General features: G+C 60.2%; 1 protein-coding gene across 7 annotated transcripts in view; it reads right to left on the reverse strand.

Annotated features, from left to right (window-relative positions):
• MACF1 (microtubule actin crosslinking factor 1) overlaps positions 1-24,788 on the reverse strand; it is a 136,492-nt gene that overhangs the window by 110,118 nt on the left and 1,586 nt on the right. Inside the window, exon 1 of one of the 7 annotated variants that reach the window (XM_061358935.1) lies at positions 21,872-22,036. The exons of 4 other annotated variants lie outside the window; for them this stretch is intronic. In XM_061358935.1, coding sequence (XP_061214919.1) covers positions 21,872-21,965 — 94 coding nt within the window. In that variant the 5' untranslated portion in view covers positions 21,966-22,036. Of the gene's footprint in view, positions 1-948; positions 1,088-13,163; positions 13,243-21,871; positions 22,037-24,788 lie in introns of those variants that run through there. 2 more of the 7 variants (XM_061358937.1, XM_061358934.1) reach the window with 2 other exon arrangements.

Consider the following 24,788-nt stretch of genomic DNA (forward strand, 5'->3'; position numbering starts at 1 on the left):
AGCTGCTTGCAACACTTGCACTGGGAGCTCTTCCAAAGGGACATGGAGATTGAGTGGACAGGGGATGGGGGACCAAGAGGAGGAGCTGCAGCCAGGCTGGGTTTACTGGGTGAGCGGGTGCATTTCTGCACAGCAGCACAGTTGTGCAACTTGGTCTCCCAAGCAGTTTTGAAGGAGAAAGGAAGAATATCCCAAAAGCAATATTTGGGGAAAAGTCCCTGCGCGCTGCTCAGGCTCTGCAGCCTCGCTCCTTTGCATGGGAAAAGTGGGGGAAAAAGGGGGAATTGGTCACGGATGCAGGGAAAAGGCCCCATGCGGAGGCACAGGCGAGAACGAGCACTGCTGGAAAAACAGAGGGGGGAATGAAAACAAACTAATCCCAGGAGAAAGGGGTCAGGACAGAGAAGAAGCTGCCGAGCGCTCGCCCGGGGCCCGGCGCTGTCGCACATCCCTGTAACGAATCCTCGTCCTCCCCGGGCAGCGGTCATGTGCGAGCCCTATTTTGGGAAACTGAGGCAGGGTGAGCCCCAGCTGCTCAGCAAACCCGTGCCAGCACCGGGAGCAGCTCCGGGGCCACATCCTGCCCGTGCTGGTGGCGAAGGGCGATGGCGAGGGGCAGGAGATGGGGAGGCAGAACACCAGCCACGTGTCGAGGGCTTGCGCCGAGACAAAAAGCAGCTTCATCCCCAGTGGGACAACCCCATCCCAGTGGGACAACCCCCATCCCAGCCGCTCCCACCCCAACGTGGGCCGGGAACGGGTGGCGAGACCAAATTTAGGCACCGAAACCTCTGCCCCCCCGGCATGGGGACCCCCCCCATCACATCCTCCTCCCTTCCAGCCACGTCCATCCCTGCCCGTGCCGCTGCCACGGCTTATGGAGAGGGAGAACAAGCCATGCTCCTTGCGGGATTGCCGCCGGCCATCTTACACGGGGGCTGCCCCTACCTTCTCTGCTCCGGCTCCTCCAGTACAGGACGCCGGCGATGCCCAGGACGTGGCTCAGGATAAAGGCGGCGGGCGGCAGATAGGAGCTCTCCGAAAGAGGCATCGTCTCCTATTCCCGTCCCGCTATCCCGAGCCCAGCTCCCAACTTCTTCCTCCCAAGGAGGGCCGGCATCGCCGGGAGGGTGAGGGGACGGGGAGGGTGAACCGCTGCTTCCGAAACTTCCTGCCTGTTTCTGCCTCCAGCTGGCTGCAGCCCCGGCGCTGGCAGGGCTTGGGGACAGCCAGCGTCACCGGGACGGGAACAGGGAGATTTGGGAGCTCAGGGAGAAGGAGGAGGGGGGTAAAGGGAGAAAGCGTCAGGCCGGCTCCAACATCGTTCCTTGGTGTTCACGCTGCCAAACTTTGTCCGTTGTCCCCCCCCTCCGGCTCCAGGGGGGAGAGACGTCATCTCCTCACTTTCCATTCCCAGCCCCGCTGGAAGGCGGCTGCGGTGAGGGTGGGATGGGTGGGAGCAGCTGCCATGTGGCATCACCGCGGCACCCCGCTCCTCACGGGGGCTCGGGAGAGGCATGAACCCCAATGGGTGAGGGTGGGCAGCCTGGTGATGCCAACACAGAGGGCAGCCAGGATGGAGGGGACAGCAGCTGGGAGATGCGGGCACTCTGTGCCCATCTGCCTGCAGGAAACCCACCTCCCCACAAGTGAAGGCAACACAATTGGGGCTCATGGGAGCTGGGAACCCCGAAAATGTTTCCCTCCCCTCCCTGGATGCCCGTGTGTTAATTGCCAGGTCACCCACATGGGGAAATACCCATAAGAGATGCTCTACACAAAAGGCAAATGCTCATCCACATCCCAGCCCTTCCCACAGCCGGGTGCTGCGCTTGCTGCCACCCCAGCATCCTGCACGGCAAGACCAGGCAGCGCAACCCCGGTTACTGACAGTCAGTGCCGGGCCGGGCGCTGCTCTCAGTTTCACTTCTGTTCAGAACCGTTTCCAGCAGTGAAGGTGCAGAAACAGCTCAGGGAAACCGAGAGCAGTGAGTCCTGCACCGGCCGCAGCATCCCCCGGCCCGTTTGCCATTGAACCATGAGCAGAGAGGGGGAAGAAGCTCCTCACGAAGCCTGTTTTGGCTTCAGAGCCCATCACGTCACCCACGAGCTCCTGGGAGAAGAAACCTACTCTTGGGTAGAAAACTGTGCAGAATTAAACACTCATTTGTGGCCTTTACCTTTCCAGCGGGGCTCAGACAAGAGGGGTTGTTCTGGGGCAGCTGTTCAGGTGAGAAACCTCAGCCTGGTTCAGGCTTTCCTGATGGGGAGAGGCAAGAGACCAGACTCAAGTGCCCCCAGTGCTCCCCAGTGTGGGATGGTGAAACCCTCCAGGGTGTCACCCAGACACAAGCAGAGATTTCTATTGTATTTAACCCCCCTAAGCAGCTCCTCAGACCCAACACCACAGCCTGGTCAACTACATCAAGCAAAACTCCATAGCCTCAACCACTGCATCGCTCCACGAGGGACCTGCACCACCCACCACCTCCAGACATCCCCCATGGGATGGGTGATGGAAAACACAGCGAGTTACCCCGGGGCTCGGCGCTGTTGCAATGTGTTTTCCACAGCCTCATCCCTGCTCGGATGAAAAATATCCCGGCACAGCTTTCATCTAAAGCAATCTGCTTTGTGTTAAGGCAGGGGAAGTGCTGCAGGAGGCATGAGGCCACCATAAATGGGCCCGTGGGCCACCATCAGCGGGGCAAATAGCACCTTGCAAGGCAGGCGCCTGCTGCTGCCGGGGATGGGCTGGGATGTGCCAGTGGAAAAGGCTTTTGAAAGCAGGAGCTGGTTTTCTCCATCCCCAGCTGGACAAGCCTTTGGGCAAAAGAAACTCTTTGAATGGATATAACCATATATATTTTTATCTCTGTGTAAACATATATAAAATAATGAATATTTATATGTATATATATATAAAATAATGACTATTATATGTATATATAAAATAATGAATGTTATATGTGCATATATATAAAATAATGAATGTTATATGTGTAGATATATAAAACAATATTTTATATATATATATATATAACTACATCCCTCCTCTGTGCCAGGACACCAGTGGTCCCCCACTTGGGCGCTATGGTTTAGAGCGAGGTGTCCCTGCCCATGACAAGGGGGTTGGAACTTGATGATCTTAAGGTCCTTTCCAACCCTAACCATTCTATGCTTCTATGATTCATCCCACTCACTTTAACTCCATTCCCCGTTCCACACTCCCCTCACCAGCACAAGCCTCCTGCCACTGCAGGAAGCTGATAACAGCCACAAACAGGACGTGGCAGACTCGGGGTGCAGGGTGCTTTTGGGGCTCTGGGGACCCCCCAGCCCCGGATGCAGCCACCAACCCCTCCACACACCCACACCAACAGCTCATTTCAGTCCTTTGCAAGGCGCCTGTTTCAGCTCCAACAGTCACCTCACCCCGGAAACGGGTAGGGAAGGGCCATGGATCTCCTGCCTGTGCACGAATTTGGGGCGCAGAGAGGCTGAGCCCCTTTGTGGGGGGATCCCCACCTTGCAGTGCTTCACCACGTGCTTTCTGCAGCCCCAAACACCACCCAAAGTGGGGTTATCACCTCCATCAGCACCCCCATTTCCCCCCAGCGCCCTGCCTGGGTTTGAGGGTACCCATGGATGGGCCGGGGGACATGGGCTGCTCCAGGTTCCCCACTCGCTCCTGCCATTCCTCACACCCGGAGCTGAGTCACCCCTGGCTCCGGCCAAGCATTCCAGGGCCAGGGCCGGTCCTGCTCCCTCCCCACCATGTGCCTCCTGGTGAGTAATGCTCAGGCGACACAGCCCCGGCTCCGGCATCTCCTTATATGACTGGGGAAGCTGCCGGGCACGGCACACGCTTCCCAGTACCGGGTGGGTGATGCCACCGGGATGCTCCTCAGCCCCCCGGGTGTCTGTGCATCCCAGGGAGCCCACCATGAGCTCCAACAGGGACACATGTCCCACCAGGGAGGTGGCAGCCAGGTGGCACTGTGGAAGCACCAGAGTGTCACTGCACGGCACTGCTGCCCTACCTTGCATGAAGCATCTCCCCAGGGCGCTGCCTGCACCCCTCTGTGCACAAGGGGGTGCTTGCCAGTGCCCCTCACAGTCCCACCCATCAATTACCACCGGATAAGGAAGAAGTGGCTCTGAGCGCACCAAGGAACCCTGTGGGGTGTTACAAAGGGGGGTCTCTGTCCCAAATGGGGAGTGGGACCACCCCACACTGGGCAGGGAAAACCCTGCTCCCCACAGCGGAGTAAAGAGCCCATTCAGCAGCAGTGCTGAGCACACACAAACTCATAACCCCAGCACAGGGGCCAGGTTTCCTGCTGTGCTTCCTCTGCAATGCTTTCATCTTTCTGTTGTTTTTTCCTCCTTTCTGGAGGAAGGTTTTGAGGGCAAATCCCAGTTGCTGTGAATTGCAAAGGAAGGGGTGGATCCGGGTTTTGGATCCGGGTTTTGGATCAGGGATGCCCAGGTCAGTCACAGACACACATCACCCACCACTGTCCCAGGGCTCCCTATGGAGCCCAGTTTGGCTCTGGCCTTGGCAGGGACTGCAGCCAGCAAAGCCACTGCACCTCAACCCCAAGCTGGGGAACCGAGCACATGCCCCACACCAGCACTCAACCAGGATCAACCCTTCTGGACCACAGCTCTTCCCCCAGTAAAACCCAGAGCTTGGCTAAATCCACACAGGATCAAAGAGTGGTTTGGGTTGGAAAGGACCTTAAGAGCATCCAGTTCCAACCCCTGCCATGGGCAGGGACACCTCACACTAAACCAGGTCGCCCAAGGCTCTGTCCAACCTGGCCTTGAACACTGCCAGGGATGGAGCATTCACAGCTTCCCTGGAAAACCCATTCCAGTGCCTCAGCATCCTCACAGGGGAGAACTTCTTACCTCTGACCTGAGCTTCCCCTGCTTTAGTTTAAACCCATCATTGCCTCCTCCTTGCAAACAGCAGCAAACGCTGCTACGGGTGGGCAGAGAGAGCTCAGCAACACCACCGCCAGCTGCCGAGAGCATCCGCATGTGCCCGAGCGCATCCGCATGTGCCCGAGCGCATCCGCATGTGCCCGAGCGCATCCGCATGTGCCCTCGCACCCCCGTCCTGCCCTCGCATCCCCGTCCTGCCCTCGCATCCCCGTCCTGCCCTCGCATCCCCCTCCTGCCCTCGCATCCCCCTCCTGCCCTCGCATCCCCGTCCTGCCCTCGCATCCCCGTCCTGCCCTCGCATCCCCGTCCTGCCCGCGCATCCCCGTCCTGCCCTCGCATCCCCGTCCTCCCTCGCATCCCCGTCCTGCCCCGCATCCCCGTCCTGCCCTCGCATCCCCGTCCTGCCCTCGCATCCCCGTCCTCGCATCCCCGTCCTGCCCCGCATCCCCGTCCTGCCCGCGCATCCCCGTCCTGCCCTCGCATCCCCGTCCTGCCCTCGCATCCCCGTCCTGCCCTCGCATCCCCGTCCTGCCCTCGCATCCCCGTCCTGCCCTCGCATCCCCGTCCTGCCTCGCATCCCCGTCCTGCCCTCGCATCCCCGTCCTGCCCTCGCACCCCCGTCCTGCCCGCGCATCCCCGTCCTGCCCTCGCATCCCCGTCCTGCCCTCGCATCCCCGTCCTGCCCGCGCATCCCCGTCCTGCCCTCGCATCCCCGTCCTGCCCTCGCATCCCCGTCCTGCCCTCGCATCCCCGTCCTGCCCTCGCATCCCCGTCCTGCCCTCGCATCCCCGTCTGCCCTCGCATCCCCGTCCTCCCTCGCATCCCCGTCCTGCCCTCGCATCCCCGTCCTGCCCGCGCATCCCCGTCCCCCCGCACCCCTCCCCCTCGCATCCCCGTCCTGCCCTCGCATCCCCGTCCTGCCCTCGCATCCCCGTCCTGCCCTCGCATCCCCGTCCTGCCCTCGCATCCCCGTCCTGCCCTCGCATCCCCCTCCTGCCCTCGCATCCCCGTCCTGCCCTCGCATCCCCGTCCTGCCCTCGCATCCCCGTCCTGCCCTCGCATCCCCGTCCTGCCCTCGCATCCCCGTCCTGCCCTCGCATCCCCGTCCTGCCCGCGCATCCCCGTCCTGCCCTCGCATCCCCGTCCTGCCCTCGCACCCCCGTCCTGCCGGCAAGCACGGGCAGAGCTGCCGGGGCGCGGAGGCTTCGCTCCACCCTGCCCGCGGCGCCAGCAGCCATGGGAAAGGGAAGCAAGAACAAAGGTGACATTTCTTGTGATCTGGGCTATTAAACACAGAGGTGGAACGAGGCAGGTCGCGGCTCCCGGCACTGCCCAGCGCATCCCTGCGGGACGAGCTCCTCTGCTCCGGCACAAACCTCTCCCTTGTGCTGCGTGTGAATCACCCTCCCCGTGCGTGTGCGGGCAGAGCCGCCGATCCCTCCTCGCCGTGCACAGGGCCCTGCCGTCGGGCCCTGCCCATGTGCCTCCAGCTCCTGGCAGAGCGGGCGCATTCCCTACGGGAAACTTTTCCTTCTGGCTTTCATCATCCCCGAGCGGCCGCGGGTGCTGTGCGGGCCCCTCGGCATCACCTCCCAGCCGCAGGGCTGCAAAAGGGCTGGAAAAATCGGGATTGTTTTATCCCGACGTGCCTCGTGGTCCTGGAAAAAACAACGTCCTGGACAGCGGTGTTTGTGCAAAGAGGGGTTTAGGTGGGGGACAAGGGTCTGAGGCTCTGAGCGCCCCATCATCACCCCCTTGTTTGCACAGGGAACTGCGGGGGTTCGCCCACCGCAACCAGGGTGGCTTTGCTCAGGCCAGAGTCTGCACTAAAAGGGCAGCACAAGTGAATGTTTAACTGCAGGTCTCTCAGCACAGGAGCTGCTAAAGGTCAGCTGGACACAGCAAACAAGGGCAGAGGGACAAGGGGCGCAGGGGAAGCTTAGACCCATCCCATCCGCGGTAAAGCCTGGACTCCAAGGAACCAGGGGAAGGAAGTGCTGGTGATAAGGGTGGAGATGTTCCCCTTTCCAGCAGACGTCTGGGCACCAAAATAACAACCACAGCTTAAAAAGGAGACTTCCTTCCCACAAAGCACCAACAGAGCTGTTGTGGGGTGGCAGGGGGTCCCTGGGGTGACCTTGCTGCTGGTAGGTGGAGGGTGGAGGTGGATGGCTGGAGGTAAGGCTGGAAGCAAACACCATTCCTGCCAGGTTTCACTGTGCAAAGCAAACAGCTGAGCCGGAGCCACCTGCTCCCAGCTTAATGCTGAGCCTGCTGCTGGGGAATGATTAACTCCTGCTCCCGGGCAGGAGGAGTGGAAAAGCCCCAGTAGTTATGGGATCTATGGGAATGCGACATCCCAAATGGGGCTGTCCAATGGGACTGACTCAAACGGGATGGATGGAACCAACAGGAGGACCCAAACCTAAAGAATCTCTAAAATAACCCCAAAGGAGCCCATTTTCCTTCCTGGACAGCAGGGAGCCTTGCCTGGTCCCACACAAAACTCCTGTCCTTGGTGGGGCTCCCCTTTTGGTACCCAGATTTAGAACCTTTCCCAGGGGCATCCATAGCCATCAGCACTCCCAGCCCCACTGCCCCAGCATGGGCAGGGTGCCCACCTCTCCATGTGTCCCCAACAGTGACCTAATCCCCTCCATACCCCATGGACCAGCGGATCCTCACACCCAGCACCAGCCCTGCCAACACCATCCTCATTCAGACCCTCTCTAGCACTTCCCAGGGTTTTGATCCCTCCCTTTTGGCCCCAAAGCGAGTGCATCAGGCTGGAGAGGAGGCCAGGGTGATCTCACCACTTCTCCCCAGTGTTACAAACCTCCTGGATGACTGCAAGGCCATGCGGTTTATGCTGAAGCAGCATTTCAGGCATTATTTCATCCCTTCCTACTTCTCAGAAGCCTGCCCTGGTTTGTCACCCCCCCGAGGACGCTGGCAGGGAGCCGACTGCGCTGGCTCACTGCATGATGCCATGAAACTCATGGCCATGCAACACGGGCTCCGGGAAAGCACCAAACCCCACTGAGCCAGCACTGAGCCGGTGGCATCATCCTGCAGGGGATGGGGACAGGCAGCGCCTGGGTACCAGGGCACAGATCAAAGCTGCACGTCAGGAGGCAGATGGCCAAGAGGGCCCTAAACCCATAATGGGTTTAAAGTGAAACAGGGGAAGTTCAGGTTGGAGATAAGGAAGGAGTTCTTCCCTGTGAGGGTGCTGAGGCGCTGGCACAGGGTGCCCAGAGAAGCTGTGGCTGCCCCATCCCTGGCAGTGCTCAAGGCCAGGTTGGACACAGGGGCTTGGAGCAAGCTGCTCCAGTGGAAGGGGTCCCTGCCCGTGGTAGGGGTTGGAGCTGGAGGAGCTTAAGGTCCCTTCCAACTCAAACCATTCCATGACTCTACCATTCTAAGAGGAGAGGGCAGCTCTTGGTGCACATGGTGAGAGGAAGGACACGAAGCCAGTGCTGGAGGTGAGGAGGATGGAGATGCACAAGGGGAGGAACAGCAAAGGTCTCCCAGCTGGAAGCACTCCAGCTTTTGGGGAGTGAAGAACATTACCCCAGCCCTGAGCATAGAGGAAGGTGCGCTCGCACCCCCACGTGCGAGAGGACACACACGTCTGCTCGCTTTCCCAAGGGCCTGTGCTGACACGGCAACGTGGCATCCTTCCCAGCCTGGAGGAGGAGGAGGAAGGCGATGGCATCTCCGGGTCCCTCCCTGCCCCTCCGGCCACCGGGACAACGCCGCACACACCTCCACATCCCGCCGTCTCCATGGCTGGGTAAACACCTTCTGCGTGATTCCCAGCACGCCCCGACAGCAGCACAAGGGAGAAACCCAGGTACAAACCACACCAAACCCCACCAAACCCCCACCGTGAGGTCTAGGGAAGCCCCAGCAGCAGAGCCCTGAGCACTGGGCGCATCCTGCACCCACTCCCACCCCCTTCACAGGAGCAAATGCCCCAAATCCTGGGAAAATACACCCAAACAAGGCCCCCAAGCCTCTTGGAAGCCCCAGATCCCACTGGGGTGCAGAGCTGCACCCCAGCAGAGCTGAGCCCCACGGTGGTGGCATCACCATCGGCCGCTCACAGCCAAGCTTTGCACTTCCCACAGCAGCAGAGCAGGGAGCAGGAAAGCTGGGGAAGGGGGTGGAGGGATCATGGGCATCAAACCTCCTTTTCTAGCAGCTAACAAAAGGCCCGGTGTCTCGGCAAAGAGGCTTGTTATTCCAACGCCAACCAAAGGCTGCTTGGCAGCGGGAGAAGTAGGAAAACGTTAGGCTAGTGGGAACTGGCCGTGCTTTGTTCAGGGCGCGCTTGGGAGTCGTGTTTGCACAGGCTCCACACAGCAGTGTCGGGGCCAGATCCCCCCCAACCAGGAATGATCCCCAGCTCCCTGCAGAAGAGCTGCTGGTAGGAAGCTCTGTGCCCCCTTTTGCTCTCTTTAGTTCCTTTGGCGTGCTCCACGGAGCAGCGCAGGGTTCAACCATGGTGAGAACACGAGGGTGGCTCATGGACCTGCAGCCTGCTCAGGACAGGAGATGCGCAAAGAAATGGAGGTGAAAGAGAAGGAAGGAGACAACTCTCCTGTTTCCCTCTGCAAATGGAGGGCAGGCAGCAACCTTGAGCCCTGATCTCATTAGATGTCCCAAACTAAGCAGTGTGAAACCTGATTAGCGCCGAGCGGGAGGCGAGCAAAGGGCAGGCAGCTTGTTCCATTGGAGCAAAGATGGGGAGTCCTGGTCCCTGAGGATGGCAGTGCTGAAGAGCAGGACCCCCAGAGCACCCTGTGCCTGCCCAGGGTCTGGATGTGGCCCTGGTCCTTCCACACTCGCTTGTCCAGAGCGTGAACGCTCACAGGGATCAGGCCAAGGCTCTACCCATGCCTGTGCCATGCTCTGACCCGATGCTTCACCCCATCTCTGCCGCCAGCTCCTGGCCAGGCTGGTGTGCAGCAGCAAAGAGGAATTTGGGACTAAAACCAACTAACCAAAGAGGGGAAGGCAGGAGCCAAACACCTCTGTTCCCTGGAGACCAACAGAGAAACTTAATCCCCATCAAAACACAAATGAAATAACCCAGTTGCTAACATCAATCTGCCCACTTCATTCAAGCACCAGCGCAAGCACCAGACCTGCTGGATCCCACCAGCCTGGCCCAAGCCCATCAGATCCTCTTAGGAAGGGTGAGATGGACCTTTCCGGAGCAAAAACCATCTTTTGGCACTGCAGAGATGGGAATATTCATGGTGGGACCAAGCACCCATGAGTACCCCTGGGGGACACCCCAGAGGGTGGCGGTGCCAGAGGAGAAGTGTTCACCCCTGTCCCCAGGAGCAACCGGCTGCATCCTCCTCCCCAGGCATGGGCAGACGGTGCCGGAGGAACCGCAACGCACCACGGCCTCCACCCGCAGTGGCCAGGGCAGATGGAGGCCCTGGGTCTCTTATCGCACCCGGCCACCTTGGGCGGCCCCGGCCTGGGCTGCTCCTGGGGGAAACCATCACATGATGGGACGACAGCAAACAGCGACCACAGGGCACAGGGATGAGCTGTGGCATCGCTCCAGCGTCAGCTCCACGGCACGCACCGGGGCTGGATGCTGCTGCGATCCCCCCATCGCTCCGGCAGCAGGGCCAGCACGTTCCATCCAAACCCATCTCTCTGAGCAGCAGGAACTCGGCACACGCGTGATGCTGCGGGAACAAGCACAGATCCACTCCCAGCACAGGGAAAATCTGAGCCCTGTTCCCCTGGGGAAAGCAGACGGCAGCAACAAGGTCAGATGAAGGCAGGAGATTAACCGGCACGGGAGACGGCCGAGAAGACGCCGGATTTCAGGCGGCTGCCAAGAAAACAACAACTCCTCAGAAAGCGAAACTGGGGCCGTGCCGCCGGGAAAATGAACCCAGCAATGAATGTGTAATCAAATGGGTTTCCTGAGCCGAGCCCAAGGCTCGTGTCACCGCGGGGCTGCCCTGGGAAACCAGAGCTGGAGACCGAATGGAACAGTCACTGACCCCAAACCCACCGGGGCAGCAGCCACTGGGGCAGGGTCCATCCCAGAGCAGCATCCTCTGTCCCCAGGGATCTGGCAGGGCCTCCCGGCCCCCATCCCAGCCACAGCACCAGGATGCGCTCCAGGCCCTTCTCCCAGACCCAGCGGGGTGACATGGATGGATGCTGGCACCGCGCCGGGGGTCAGGGGCCTGGACTTGCACACACGGGCATTTACATATGAAATGCTCCCAGCTCCAATATCCGCTGCTGCCTCCACCTCCCTGGGGAGATGAATAGAGATGAGGGGGAGAGAGGGGGGCAGAAGAAAACCTTTCCAGCAATAAACCCTTCCTCTCCTCCAGCTTTGTCCAGCCCTGCAGCCCTGTGCAGTGCCAGAGCACACTTAGCTTATGGTGACAGCAAGACGCACAGCACAGCATCTCCATGCCAGTGGGAATGGCGGAGCAAAGCACAACCAGGTGGAAGGCACACAGGGAAGCGCCCCAGCAGTGCAAAAGGGGTGGCAGAGACCCATCTGCATCCCCTGAGCATCCTCTGCCTGTGACACCATTTCCTCCATCTCCCTGCCCCACTTTCTGAATTAAAGCCACAAAGGGCTGCGGTGAACACAGCTGGTGGCAGCCAGCAAGGTGGCAGCCAGCAAGGTGGCATCGTTCGGGCTACAGGCAGAAAACAGCCCAAAACCTGCACATTTGGCTTTGTGGGGACCCATGTTTTCCCATTGCCATTAGAGGCTCATGGGCCATGGGAGCCAGCGGAGGCAGTGCTCCCAGCAGGGCTCTGGGCAGCACCTGGAAGGGGGAATGCTGCCAGATGAGCTCCTGCAGCCAGTCACCTTGTAAACGCCATTAATAATGTCATCTCGGCTCCTCACACCTCATTCTCACAGGCAGGAGTGGAACGTGCCAGGCTGCAGCTGGAAGTGGGGCCTGAAATCCCAACATAGGAGCATCCCAAAACACAGAGCAGGGTCGCAGGCACCCAACCCCATCCCTGCTCCGGCTGCCACGGGGCTGCCGACAGGGTGACGAGCGTGGCTATGGGATGGAGCACAGCACGCAGCAGCTCAGGGCTCCTCTCACATTGATTCCCAGTGCCAGCTGCAGCGAGGCTCAGGAAAAATTTATGATGGACACCGCGCCAGCAATAGGAAAGTGAATTATGTTACTGCCGGACGCGATAAGTCAGGGCAGCTGTCAGCCACAGAGCCATGGATTAACCCTTCACGGCAGGGTGGGGAGCCTGCCAGCGGGTGACAACTCCCTTGGCTCCCTGCTAAGTTCAACACTGAATGGATCCACCTTTGTTAGGCAGTGGGATCAGCTGGTAAAGCTCAGCCATGGGCTGGTAAAGCCCGGCCGTGCCAAGGCAGGGCTGCAGAAGTGTTGTTCGGTGACTCCGGCTGCCTCCTGCATCCCTCTCCATCGTCCTTCTAGGAGGTGAACTCCCACCCTGCAGCAGGACAAGGAGCAGAGCCCTGGAGCAAAAAGCTCCTTTGATAGCAAGGAGAGGGGAAAACAGATGAAGAAAGGAGGGGAAAGGAAAGGAAGGGAAGGGAAGAGAAGCATTCCCTGACGCTGCGGCCCCGCATCCCAGGCGCGCTGCCGGCTGCAGGACAACAGCCACCGGCCTGCAGCCACCTGCCAGCGCGATCGAGTGTCGCAGCCGCTCTCGAGGGACAGGGCAGAGCCTGGGGAAGGAGCTTTGGAAAGAAAAAAGGAGGAAAACAGGCACCAAACTGCACCCAGATACCAGCAAAGCACACCCACGGCGGCGGGACCCAGCTGGGTGGGAGCACCCTCAACCAGAACCAGAGGAGCCCCAAGCCCATGGAGAGAGCATCCAGCTCCGCTGCCTTCAGCGGGATTTTGAGCTCAGCTCCCTTCCCAGTTGTTTCCCCTGCCTCCCTGTGCTAGTGATGGGGCTGGGTCAGCCGCTGCCCCAGTGCTTTGTGCCCACACACACCGCTCCACATCCAAGTACAAGACAAAAGAGGGAAGTGAAGCGGAGCCATGGAAAGCACCACCCCTCCCGGCTGCCTCCATGGGAAGCTGCCGACTCCTCCATCCCAGGGGTGCTCCATTCACCGTCCATGGCAGATGGTCGGACTCTGCCCCAGCCCTCGGAGGAGCAGCTCAGCTTCCCCCCGTGCTGCACAAGGTGAGAAATACCTTTCAGGGCACCAAGTCCATCCAGGAACTTCTTGTACTTCTCCGGGTTCATTTTCCAGCTCATCCCGACCCCGCTCCTCAGCTGGGCAGCATCAGGGCACCCACCAGCCCTTTGCCCACCCCGCAGCACGGCCCTCGCCTTCCCTTATTTGATGAAGCCCACTAAAACCTCCCATGGCCGAGGCCACCCCCCTTTGTGCAAATGAGCCCAGCACTAAGGGCAAACGCCCCTGCACCATCAGGGCTGCCGGCACCCCTCACCCCACCCCTCCACGCTGGAGGAGGCAGGGATTGTATGTCCTGGAGATATTTCCAGCAAGGGAATTGGGAGGGGAAGGAGGGGGGAAAAAGCCCCAACAGGCTTTAAGACTGACTGGGAGAAGATAGGAAGAATAGAGTCAGTGAGCAGAGCACAGGGTCCTTCTGGGAGAAGCCACCCTGGTGACACGGACACCAGCCTGGGAGAAGCCAACAGGGAAATGCCACGAAGTGTTGGATAAAAGGACCAGGAGATGGTAGGGGATGGATCCCCGCAGCCAGCAGCGAGGCGCTTACAAAGCCAGAACGGAGATTTACTGGTTTAAAAGGATTTTGTTGGCAGCAGGACCCAGTCCAGTGCAATCCAAAGGGATCCGAGCACCCACCCTGCCCATCGCTGCCCATCACAGCTGGATGGTGCCCATCAGGCACATCCCAGGCCTGTGTCAAAGCACACAATAGGGAATATCACCCTCCTCAGCAGGGCTGCTCTGCCTCCATCATCCCATTGCCTCTCCAGAGGGATCCCAGCAGGTTGAGCAAGACCCACAGCACGGCTTCAGCAGAGCCGCCCCGGCACACCCGGCTGAGCTTTGCCAGGGGTAAGGGAGAGAAAGCAGAGCGAGGGGCTGGGGCAGGAGCCAAATCACCCCCAAAGCCAGGGATGGCAGCAGGACAAGATTCCCCTCATCCATAGGGAGCAGCACATGAATCCACTGGCGGAGCGGATCCACCCATCCCCAGGACAAGCAGGTCTCATGGCAGTGCCCAATGTTACCCATTGATAAAACCAGTTTCCTCAACCAAGCAACCCCAGTGGGGGGCACTGGGCTCCGGTGGGATGAAGGTGACACCCAAAAGGACACGCTGCCATCAAAGGGAGTTGTGGATGCGTGGGTCTGCAGCAGTCGGGGTGCGCATCCATTCACCCTGGTGAGAGGGAGCTGATCCAACGGCTCCTACATGGAGCATCCTGGCTGTGCCGGAGCCTGTCCTGCAGACATCATCCCCCTGCGCCCGCCAGCGGAGCCGGGAGCAGAATGAAGTTGTTGGAGCAGCCAAGTTGTCACCACTATAAATAGCACAATGGAATTTTCCTCTAAAGAAAAAGAAAGGAAAAACCCTGCTTCTTGCTGACAAAGCGGCTGGGAGAAGGAAGCGGGAACAGCCCCGCAAAGGGGGAACAGGGGACGCCATCCCCATCCCTGCTATCACCCGCACACGGAGAGTGGAGCTGGCACAGGGCAGCGCCACAACATCCCGGGTTTATCCATCTCCATCCTCCCCTTCCCAGCAACGGGAGAGACCCAGGATGGACACCGGACACAGCACGCAGGCAACGGCTCCAGCATCACAGCAAGAGGGAGATGTGGCTGCCCAGGCACTCACCAGGGCTTTGTAGCTCCAGGGTGACCCCACGTTCCCTCCTGCCTCACTCCCTAAGGTGCCATCCAACACCAGAGCAGGGCAGTGGTGTCAGAACCAGCCTGGCACCACAGGGAGACGAGCACTTCCCTCCTCCCATCCCAAGAGGGTTAAGGTCTGACACCACCAGACCCCATCCAAAAGCATCCCAGCTCCCTCTCTCCTCATCAGGAATGCCAGGAATTCCCAGAGCAGGGAGGATCGGGGATGGGGGGGGGGGGGGAGCACCCAGCTCCCGGGATGGCCCCCGCGCACCCAAGGAATCCAGCATCTCCCAGCACAGCAACTGCCCTCAGCAGCAGGAACGAGAAGCATCCCAAACAGCCGGTGGGGATGAAATATCCCCACGTGCAGCGTCTGGAGCTGCCTGCAATAAAACCTCCTGCGCCACGGCTGTCCCCATGGCAGAGCCCCACGGCAGGATTTGCTCCCCTATGTGCACACAAGTGATGGGGGGCACCACCACCACCACCGGAACAGAGGTGTGTTCACACCATGCCAAGGATGCTGGCAGAGCCAGGACACACACGTGACCCATGGGAGCAATGGGACAAAGCCTGGGATGTGGGATGCTCTTATTTTAGGAGACCCTCGCACCATGCAGCGAGCCCCCAGCAGGGCCATGGTGGTGTCCATGGCCACACCAGCTGTCCCCAGCATCACTCATAGCGATCCTCTGTCAGCTGAATGGTGCTGGAATGGTGCAGGGGCTGCTAATTCATGTTCATTAGCTGGCAGGGCACCATGTGCAGTGCAGGGCCTGCTCCACAGGGAAAGGAGCTGCTCCCACTGGATGGTTTCACCAGGACTCCAGCTCTTGGAGCAAAACTGCCCAAGGTCAACGTGAATCTCGCAGCCATGGGAGCCCTTGTGTATAGTTCCCTGCAGGGAAAAATAAGCTGCTGGCAAAAGCACTTCTGAAAGGCCACAACGGACCCAAAGAGCAATTAATATAACCCAAGATAGAAGTGATGCCCTTATTTGACACAAGGAGAAGTCAGCACAAACATCCCACTGGGATCAGGGCACGGCTCCATGGGATGCTGGGTGGGAGACAGCAAGGGCAGAGCAAGGGGATGGGGGCAGGATGGGACAGAGCTGGTTCTGGCCCCAACTGTGCCAGGACACAGCAGAGCTCAAGGTGGGCAAAAGGAGATGCTGGGAGAGGAGGAGACCAACCCATTGCCATAGAGGTGCAGAACAAAGCACCCATCACCCCTGGGGCGCTGGCAAAGCTTCCCCAGCATGGGTTAAAGAGAGAGCCACACAGGGGCACAGCACCGGCCCCCCCGGAGCATGCCAGAGGCTGGGATTCACCGGAGGGAAACAGGGTCAAGCAGGAAATGAAAGATGGAAATGAACAGGGAAATGACAGCAACAGCGTGACTGTGGCTTGGCAGCAGGCAGCCAGAACCCACAGTCCAGGTCACTGCTGAATGGGGGTGACAGGGGACTGCCAGGCTGAGGCTGCAGCTCTGGGTACATGGGTGCCATGGTTTAGTGTGAGGTGTCCCTGTCCGTGGCAGGGGGTTGGAACTGGATGATCTTAAGATCCTTTCCATCCCTAACTATTCCATTACGCTATGATCCTAAACACGAGACACATTCCCCTGACCTACAGCCCAACTTGTGTCACCAACACACCCAGGCCCCCATCAGCACCACTGTCAAGAGGGAGCCCTGGCCCATTCTGCCAGCTCTGCTCCAGGATCAGCATCCTGCTTCCTAACCCAAATCTCCCAAACCATCTTGCCCAACAGCCCTCCCCACTTTCCCCCTTCTAGGAATCACTGGGCTTATCTGTCTCAGAAGCAGGGCACACAGATCAGACCCAAGGACTCACTTTACTGTGCCCATAGCCAGATATGCACCAGATTGGATCAGCCAGGATCCCACAACACATGTCCTCATTGGGAAGCTGATGCTGCAGGATCCCCCTTCCAGCTCCCCAGGCTCAGTGGGATGCATCCAAACACACAAACACTATGCCATGAGCTTGGAAAGGAAACTTTCCAGCTTATTCACAGGCATCCTCCATGCTTTGCAAACCTCACCATGCAGGAGACCTCCTCGATGGCTTCCCTCTCTGAACACCTCCAAAGCCCAGCAGTGGGCCCTGACCCCCCAGACAAGGGCAGCACTAAGATGTTGAATCTGGAGCTTCCAGCAAGCCCCGAGAGGGTCTGGAAGAAGAAGGGGGAGCCCAAGGTCAGCATCCAGCAAGGATGCAGCAAACCTGACCCTCGGGATGCCCAGGCAGGGGACCACACTGTGGGACAGGCAGCACCTGCAGACAGGAGGCAAAAGCAGCTCTCCTCCCCATGCTGGGGACAGCAGCATCCTGCCTCCAGCCCTGTTCTCCCACCACCAGCTCCACTGGTTCCCACCCCACCCACAGTCACAGAATGGCAAAGGTGTGAGCAACCAGTCGGGGTGTGGAGAGGAGCCGGTTCCAGGGGCATCCTTCATGGATCCACCACCAGGCAGGGGAACATCACGGGTGATGGTCACCTCCAGCCCCAGAAACCAGGGCTCCCACCATGGCCCAGCTCTTGTTGTGCTGCCGTCCCCATCCCGGTGTGCCACGCGCCATCACAGCCACCACGGCACCGCCTCGCCCCGCGGGCACCGATTGCCTCATCCACCCTGGAAAACCGAGCTGGCATTGCCAGGATCTATCCCCATCACAGAGGCAGCCACCAACACCCTGGGCATGGCCAAGGCAAATCCAGCAGGGAAGGGCTGGATCTGAGCTCCAGGAGCAGGATCCCTCCCAGAGCTTCCCAGCATCACTTGGTGCACGCTCCCAGCTGCCCCATGCTTGTCCCAGCCCCTGTGCTCCGGCCGGTGGCGAAACACTGCCCCGTGCAGGAACCAGCCTGGCTGAGCCCATGACCTCTGAGCACAAGGGATGGAGCCAGATCCAGCAGCCCCAACACAGAGCAACTTCTTCACACCCACCCCAAGCACCGGTGCTGCTTCTCCCTGCACCAAGACAGGAGAAACTGGGAACTGAGGTGCCTGCTGCTTCCACACATATGTGGTTTAGGTGCACAGAAAGGGATTTATCACCCTGGTACTCAAACAACAGTGTTTAAACACTTTACATTTAAATAAAAGCTCTTCTTCTGCTTCCCTTTAGGGAAGGTTTCTTCCTCCCTTTAGGAGGTTTCTTGCTGCTGGCATCAGCCACTGTATGTCCAGAGCAGTCTAAACTTAGCTGACACAAGCAAGACGAGCCTGGAAAGGAGGTTGGCCAGGAACCAGCAGACGGAGGTCAAAGACTCCGGTCTCACCCCAAAGCATGAGCTGGGAAAGAAAAGGCTCTGATGGGAATGCAGGCGGTGCTGAGAGGAGCAGGAGAACGACACGGCCCCTTTCCCAACACTAAAACAAGATCAGAGCCTGCTGGCACAGCACCACATCCCGGTACCAGGGATGCAGGCACCCCCAGCATCCCTGGTACCACGAAGCGCACGGAAGCAAGGAGCAGCCAACAGCCCCGGGAGCTGAAGGCAGGGCATGGGGTGAGCATGGCAACCGCTGCTGCTGGCACTGGGAGCAGGGGGGCTGCTGGCACTGGGAGCAGGGGGGCTGCTGGCACTGGGAGCAGGGGGGCTGCTGGCACTGGGAGCAGGGGGGCTGCTGGCACTGGGAGCAGGGGGGCTGCTGGCACTGGGAGCAGGGGGGCTGCTGGCACTGGGAGCAGGGGGGCTGCTGGCACTGGGGAGGCTGGGGGCGAGGCGTCCGTCACTGGGTGCCGCGGAGGGCGATGACTCCACTGGGAAGGCAGCAGTGGGGCGAGGCTGGGTGGATCCTCTCACCTGACAAGGCACAGCTCCAGCTCCCACAGCCCTAAACAAACGTGATCAAAACAGCACTTTTCCCCCCCCTCCACCTCTGCTACCTGGGCTCCTGCCACCTCCTTGAGCCCCCCCCATTGTCTCTGCTCACCAGGGAAGCCACCAACTCCAATGTGCATCAGTGCTATCCGGTGCAATGATGGAAAGCCCCATGGCTCCCAGCACAGCTTCCCCTCATGCTTGCTCAAACCAGGGACTCTCCACTCCAACAGCAACACTTGACCACCCTACATGCAAGCGATGAAGAGGAAGAAGGGCTTCCTCCTCACAGCCAGGAGTCACCACCACGCCATCAGCCCCATCAGAGACCACAGAGACCTCGTGCCATCACTCAGCACAGCCCAGGAATGACTTTTATCCTTGCAGGATGAAACCAGGAGGTGGCCAAGGTCTCCTCCAGTCCCTGGGAAGGGGGTTTGCTTCCTAACAGGAGCCAGGTCACTCAAACAAGGTAACAAGCCACCCTGTGCTGCCCTAGTTCAAACAAGCCAGGCCACGTGCTGGGCACCATGGAGCAGGCACAGACAGCACCGAGCATGAGAAAAAGCTTTTGGGATATTGAAGCTCCAGGATTCCCCCCACAAAGCCCAAAAAGAGTTAATTACCAAAAAGAAAGCCTTTCACAGAGATCCATTAGTTAATGTTTACAGGACTTGAGCAGCTCTGCCTGCACCCTTGTGCTGCCAGGGGCTCCATGGGCCAGCTCCGGCTTTCCCAAAGGGACAGCAAAATGGGAGGGCTACACCATGGGAATGGAGAGCAGTGCTTGGACACTGAGCCCCACTCAGAGTGCTGTGTGGATGGAGCAGGGCTGCCCCCTCTGCCCAACAACAGCACCCAGCGGGGTCCCCAAAGGCTCCACTGGCACCCCAGCCATCAGTCCCACTGGCACACACGGCACATCCCTGCATGTGCCGCGGCACCACCATGATCCAGTGATGAGGCAAGTAGGGCTGGAAGCTGCCCTGTGCCAGGCCTTGGGAATCCAGCCTGCTGGCTTTAACTGGGCCACACTGGTGAAGGCCTTGGTGCTGGAGACCTTCAGCTGCAGGCACCAGGCTCTGCCCCGTGCTGTGCCCTTGAGGGTACTGAAGGAAGCTCCAGCACCCTTTTAACCATGTGATTAACCATGTATTTAACACCTTTCAACCTTTTAACCATGTGATATTCTCCTCAGAAGCTGCTTCCCCTCCTCGATAACCCTGTTCTCACAAAGAAACACCAATAAACTGATTCACCCCCCCCCAAACCCTACATTGATCCCCATTCCCTTGCTCAACCAACCCCTTGGGGACCAGTGCACAGCATCACACATCACCCAGCACCAGGCCCATCAGCAGCAGGGCCGGGTGCCCCCGCAGCACCTACAGCAGCTCATGGCGCTGATTCAACCCTCATCATCCTCCTCCTCCTCTGCCAGCACCCCGGTGAGCACCAGCACCGCAGCGATGCGGCACACCTACCCACCCGGCACCCCGGCAGCTCCACTCTGCCTCAGGTGGGTGGGTTTGGTGCTTTTATAACCAGAACCACATCACGGGGCTCTGCCAGGTGCCACTCGGTGAGGAAAGGCAGGATCAGAGCTCACCATGCTGCTCCAGGACCCTTCCCGTGCCATGCACCTCCTTGCCTCCAGACCTGCCCCAGCTTGCTCCACAGCAAAGGCCACGCTGCTCTGAGTGGGGGTTTTTAGGCTATTTTCCATTGGGAACAAAGTGGAGCCAACGAAACCACAGGGAGCATCTGGAATCCCTGAGCCAAGCGTCCTCCTTGCCCTCCAACGGCACCAGGTCCTGGATGCAACAGGTCCAGGGTGGCCACCATGAGCCGGACACCACCACCAGCACCACGCGTGTCTCCGCACCCCCATTTCAATGAAAACGCTTCATTTCGAGCAGGATTAAGAGGGGGAGGGGACGAGCCCAGTGGAAAACTTGTTCCGGACAGGAAAAACCAAAGTGTTGACAGGCGCTGCAATAGGGGGGAAGCAGGGAAGAGGCAACGCGTCCACCAGTGACCGGAGCTGCGGGCTCCCCACCTTACAGCCTGGGTAGGACATCCCGGGAGCTGGGAACGGGTTGAAGGCAAAGGAAAGCTTAGCTCCAATATAAACACTCATTTCCCCACACCACAAACAGGATCAAACAGCACCCAGCGGGGTATTTCCAAGCGACTACCAGCTCTCCACCATCACCCAGTGAACAAACGGCGTTACTACCTAAAACCTTCTCCATCCCGGGGGCAGGCGAGGGGACCCCGGCCCGGTTCCGCCTGGACCAGCACATCCAGCGCTGTCATTTCAATTCCCCTTGCGGAACAAAGCAAACCCCGCTGCAAACGCCAGCTCGCTCCCTGCCAGGCGCTGGCACCGGCCGCACCGCTCCCCCTCCACGGCTCTACGCTGGATCCAGCGACATCAAAAGGCTTTTTATTAATAGGAAAGTTTGTCAAGCCCTTGGCCGAGCCCGAGCCGCGTTACCCAGCGCTTTCCCAAGGCACCCGACGAGGCTTTTCCTCCCTGTGAAAGCGGAGCGAGGCCGCGCCGTGCTTCCACCTCTGGGAGGTTTGAGTGGCACCCCCTGAAGCAGGGAATCCATTATTCCCCTTTCCCCGCAGGCAGAAAGGAAAAGGAAACGGGCTCCTGGCTCCGCTGGCCTCGGCCATCCGCATTTCACAGAGTCTTGGCTGCTAAGCTCACAAACCAGAGCGCGCAGAGAGAGCCCTGTGGGGCTGAATGTGGGCTCCACAAGCCTCCCTCCGCAGCGAGGAGGGAAAACCACCACCACCAAGGCTGGAATGGAACTCAAGTCCTGCTGAAGAGCCGCTGACATCAAAACTGCACACTCACCGCCGGTACCGGCACCGCCACAGCCCCCGGACAGCATCAGTCCTTACCCCTGCCCAGCCACTGCCCCGCGGGGGGCTGCGGGGACACCGGGGCAGGGTGAGGGGCTCCCGTGCGGCTCACACCTCCCCTGGGTGCGGGCACAGGGATGAAGGATGCTGCGGTGCTCTGAGAGGGAACGTGAGGTGCTGGGGTGCCGGGGACCCCCGAGGGCCCCACACAAGGGGAGACCGGGAACGCCGGGCCCGGCCATCCCGCCCCACCGGGTGCACCGGCTCAGCCCCCGCCTCGCTCCAGGCCCCGTCGGCCGCGGGTACCTTTGTAGCGCTCCAACACGTCCTCGTAGGCCTGGACGAACTCCTTCTCCTGGCTGCGGTCGACCGGGAGCAGCCCCGGCACGTACCCGGCCATGGCGGCCTTTGTGCCGGTGGCCCCGGTGCTCCTGCTGCCGGCGCGGCGGACGGGGCCGGTCTGCGCGACACCGCTTCCGCCCGCGCCGCGCCCCACCCGCGGCTCCGCCCACTAAAGATGGCTCCGCCCACATCCAGAGGCCCCGCCTATAGTTTGGCTCCGCCCTCCTGTCGTCTGTGGCTCCGCCCCCTTACACCCGCCCCGGCCCTGCAGCGCCTCCTGGCGGGCGGACACCCCGGGGCCGACACCGCCGCCCGGGGCCGCTCTGCCCCGCCGAGCTCCACGGCGGCGACCGGAGCTGCCAGCGAGCCCGGTGACACGGGTGCTGCAGCACAGTGCGCCCAGCACAGTGCAGCCCAGTGCATCTCAGTGCAGCCCAGTGCAGCCCAGCGCATCCCAGTGCCCTGCATGCACGGCATCCCAGTGCATTCCAGCACATCCCAGCTCATCACAGCACAGCCCAGTGCATCCCCGTGCATCACCGCTCATCCCAGCAACTCCCACTGCAACAAGGGCATTACCTCCCAGTGCACTCTGTGCAGTGAAAACACTGCTTCCCACTGTGTCCGGAGCACTGCAGCCCAGCGCAGCCCAGCATATCCAGTGCATCCCAGCACATCCAGTGCATTCCAGCTCAGCCCAGTGCAGCCCAGCACATCCCAGTGCATCCCAACTCATCACAGTGCAGCCCAGTGCACTGCATGGATGGCATCCCGTGTGTATCCCCTCACATCCCAGCACCTCCCACTGCAACAAGGGCATTACCTCCCAGTGCTCCCAGTACACTTCATGCAACCAAAGCACTGCTTCCCACTGTGCCCAGAGCACTTCATCCCAGTGCAGCCCAGCACATTCCAGTTCATCCCAGCTCAGCCCAGTGCAGCCCAGCACATCCCAGTGCAAGCCAGCTCATCCCAGTGCAGCCCAGCACATCCCAGTGAAGCCCAGCACATCTCAGTGAAGCCCAGTGCACTGCATGCACAGCATCCCTATGCAACCCCTCACATCCCAGCAACTCCCACTGCAACAAGGGCATTACCACTCTGCGCAACCAAAGCCCTGCTTCCCACTGTACACAGAGCACTGCATCCCAGCTCATCCCAGTGAATCCCAGCTCATCCCAGTGCATTCCAGTGCACTGCATCCCAGTGCATCCCAGCACACTGCATCCTAGTGCATCCCAGCACATCCTGCTGCAACAAGGGCATTACCTCCCAGCGCTCTCAGTGCACTCTGTGCAGCCAAAGCACTGCTTCCCACTGTGCCCAGAGCACCGCATCCCAGCTCAGCACAGCACAGCACATCCCAGTGCATCCCAGCTCATCACAGTGTAGCCCAGTGCAGCCAAACACATTCCAGTGAGTCCAGAACATTGCATCCCAACACATCCCTCTGCTTCCCAGTGTATCCCAGTTGCATCCCAGCACATCCCAGCACATCCCAGAGCATCCCAGCACACCCCAGCACAGCCCTGGCATCTCAGTGCATTCCAATGAGCCCAGGGCACTGCATCCTAGCGCATCCCTGAAGTGCCAGTGGAGAGTTTGGGGGTCCCCGGGTGACAGTGGGAGACTCCTGATGTCTGGGCTGAGCAGGATGGGGCTTTTCTCGTTGCCATGGTAACCCAGCTGGGGAGCCCGGCCCGCCGGTTGCCATGGCAACGGGGTGAAAAAGCAGCATCTTGTGGTGGCCAAAAAACGGGGAGGGGGGAGTGAAGGGGGATGGATCCAACCTCGGGTGCCCTTGGGATGAGGGGGGGAAGGGACAATGAGGGGAGGGGATGGACGAGGGGGGATCCTGGGGATGCCGCCCCCCCCGTGCCCCCATTTCTGTGGGAGGCTTCATTCTGCCACGTCTGGAATCACTGGGGGGACCCCCAATTCCCCCCAGACCCTCCCAGGCCGAGGGGACTGGCTCCCTGTGAGATCTTATGAGCTGGGATGCACTGGGTTGCACAAGGATGCACAGGGATGCAGCGCTCTGTGCTCACTGGGATGCGTTGGGCTGCACTGAGCTGTGCTGGGATGCACTGGGATGAGCTGGGAGTTCTGGGATGCAGCGCTCTGGGCACAGTGGGAAACAGTGCTTTGGTCGCACTGGGTGCACTGGGAGGTAAGGCCCTTGTTGCACTGCTGAATCCCTGTGCTGGGCATGGGGACAGCAGCTGGGCCCCTGCCCCATCCCGAGGAGGAGGAGGTTTGTTCCCACGTCCCGAGGATGAAGAACATGTCCCTGCGCTGGGCCAAGCACCGGAGGACGCTCCTGGGGACAAAGGGCTCCCGGGAGCCTTTGCAATGGGAGCAAGCTCAGCCCTTGGCAAGCCCCAGCCACAGCTCTTGGCTCTCCATCACCACGGTCCCTCCTGCACCAGCACCCCCCAGCACCAGGATCAAGTGCCAACAGGTTTGGGGTAAAAGAGCCTTTTCTTCCAAACCCCCTCCAACCACCACCCTCTCACCCTCTGCCAAGCGGCTGGAGCGAGACCCAGCGACTCTCACCCCCCATCCTGCTCCCCACTGTGCCACAGCCTGCAGGGATGTGCCAGCAACGCAGGGAACGACTCCAGAGGCTGCCTGGGAGCCCAGCACAGAGGTACCGAGGTGCCCCTTGCGCTGCAGGACGGCACCACCACATCCAGCATCCCTTGGCTCTGATGGCCAGAGGGATGCAGAGACCACCAGACCCCACACCCATGTGTCCCCCAAACCCAAGCTCTGGGTTCCCAGTGCCCTTTCCCCATGGGACATCCCGCCAGCAGCATTCCAGGTGCTGGAGCCCCATGGTGGGGACAGGACCGCATGCTGCAGACAGACCCACTGAATA

The sequence above is a fragment of the Neopsephotus bourkii genome, unplaced genomic scaffold (genome assembly GCF_033783945.1).
Source record: "Neopsephotus bourkii isolate Nb327-2 ecotype Australia unplaced genomic scaffold, CSIRO-AGI_Nbou_v1 NB_959, whole genome shotgun sequence".
Taxonomy (NCBI): domain Eukaryota; kingdom Metazoa; phylum Chordata; class Aves; order Psittaciformes; family Psittacidae; genus Neopsephotus; species Neopsephotus bourkii.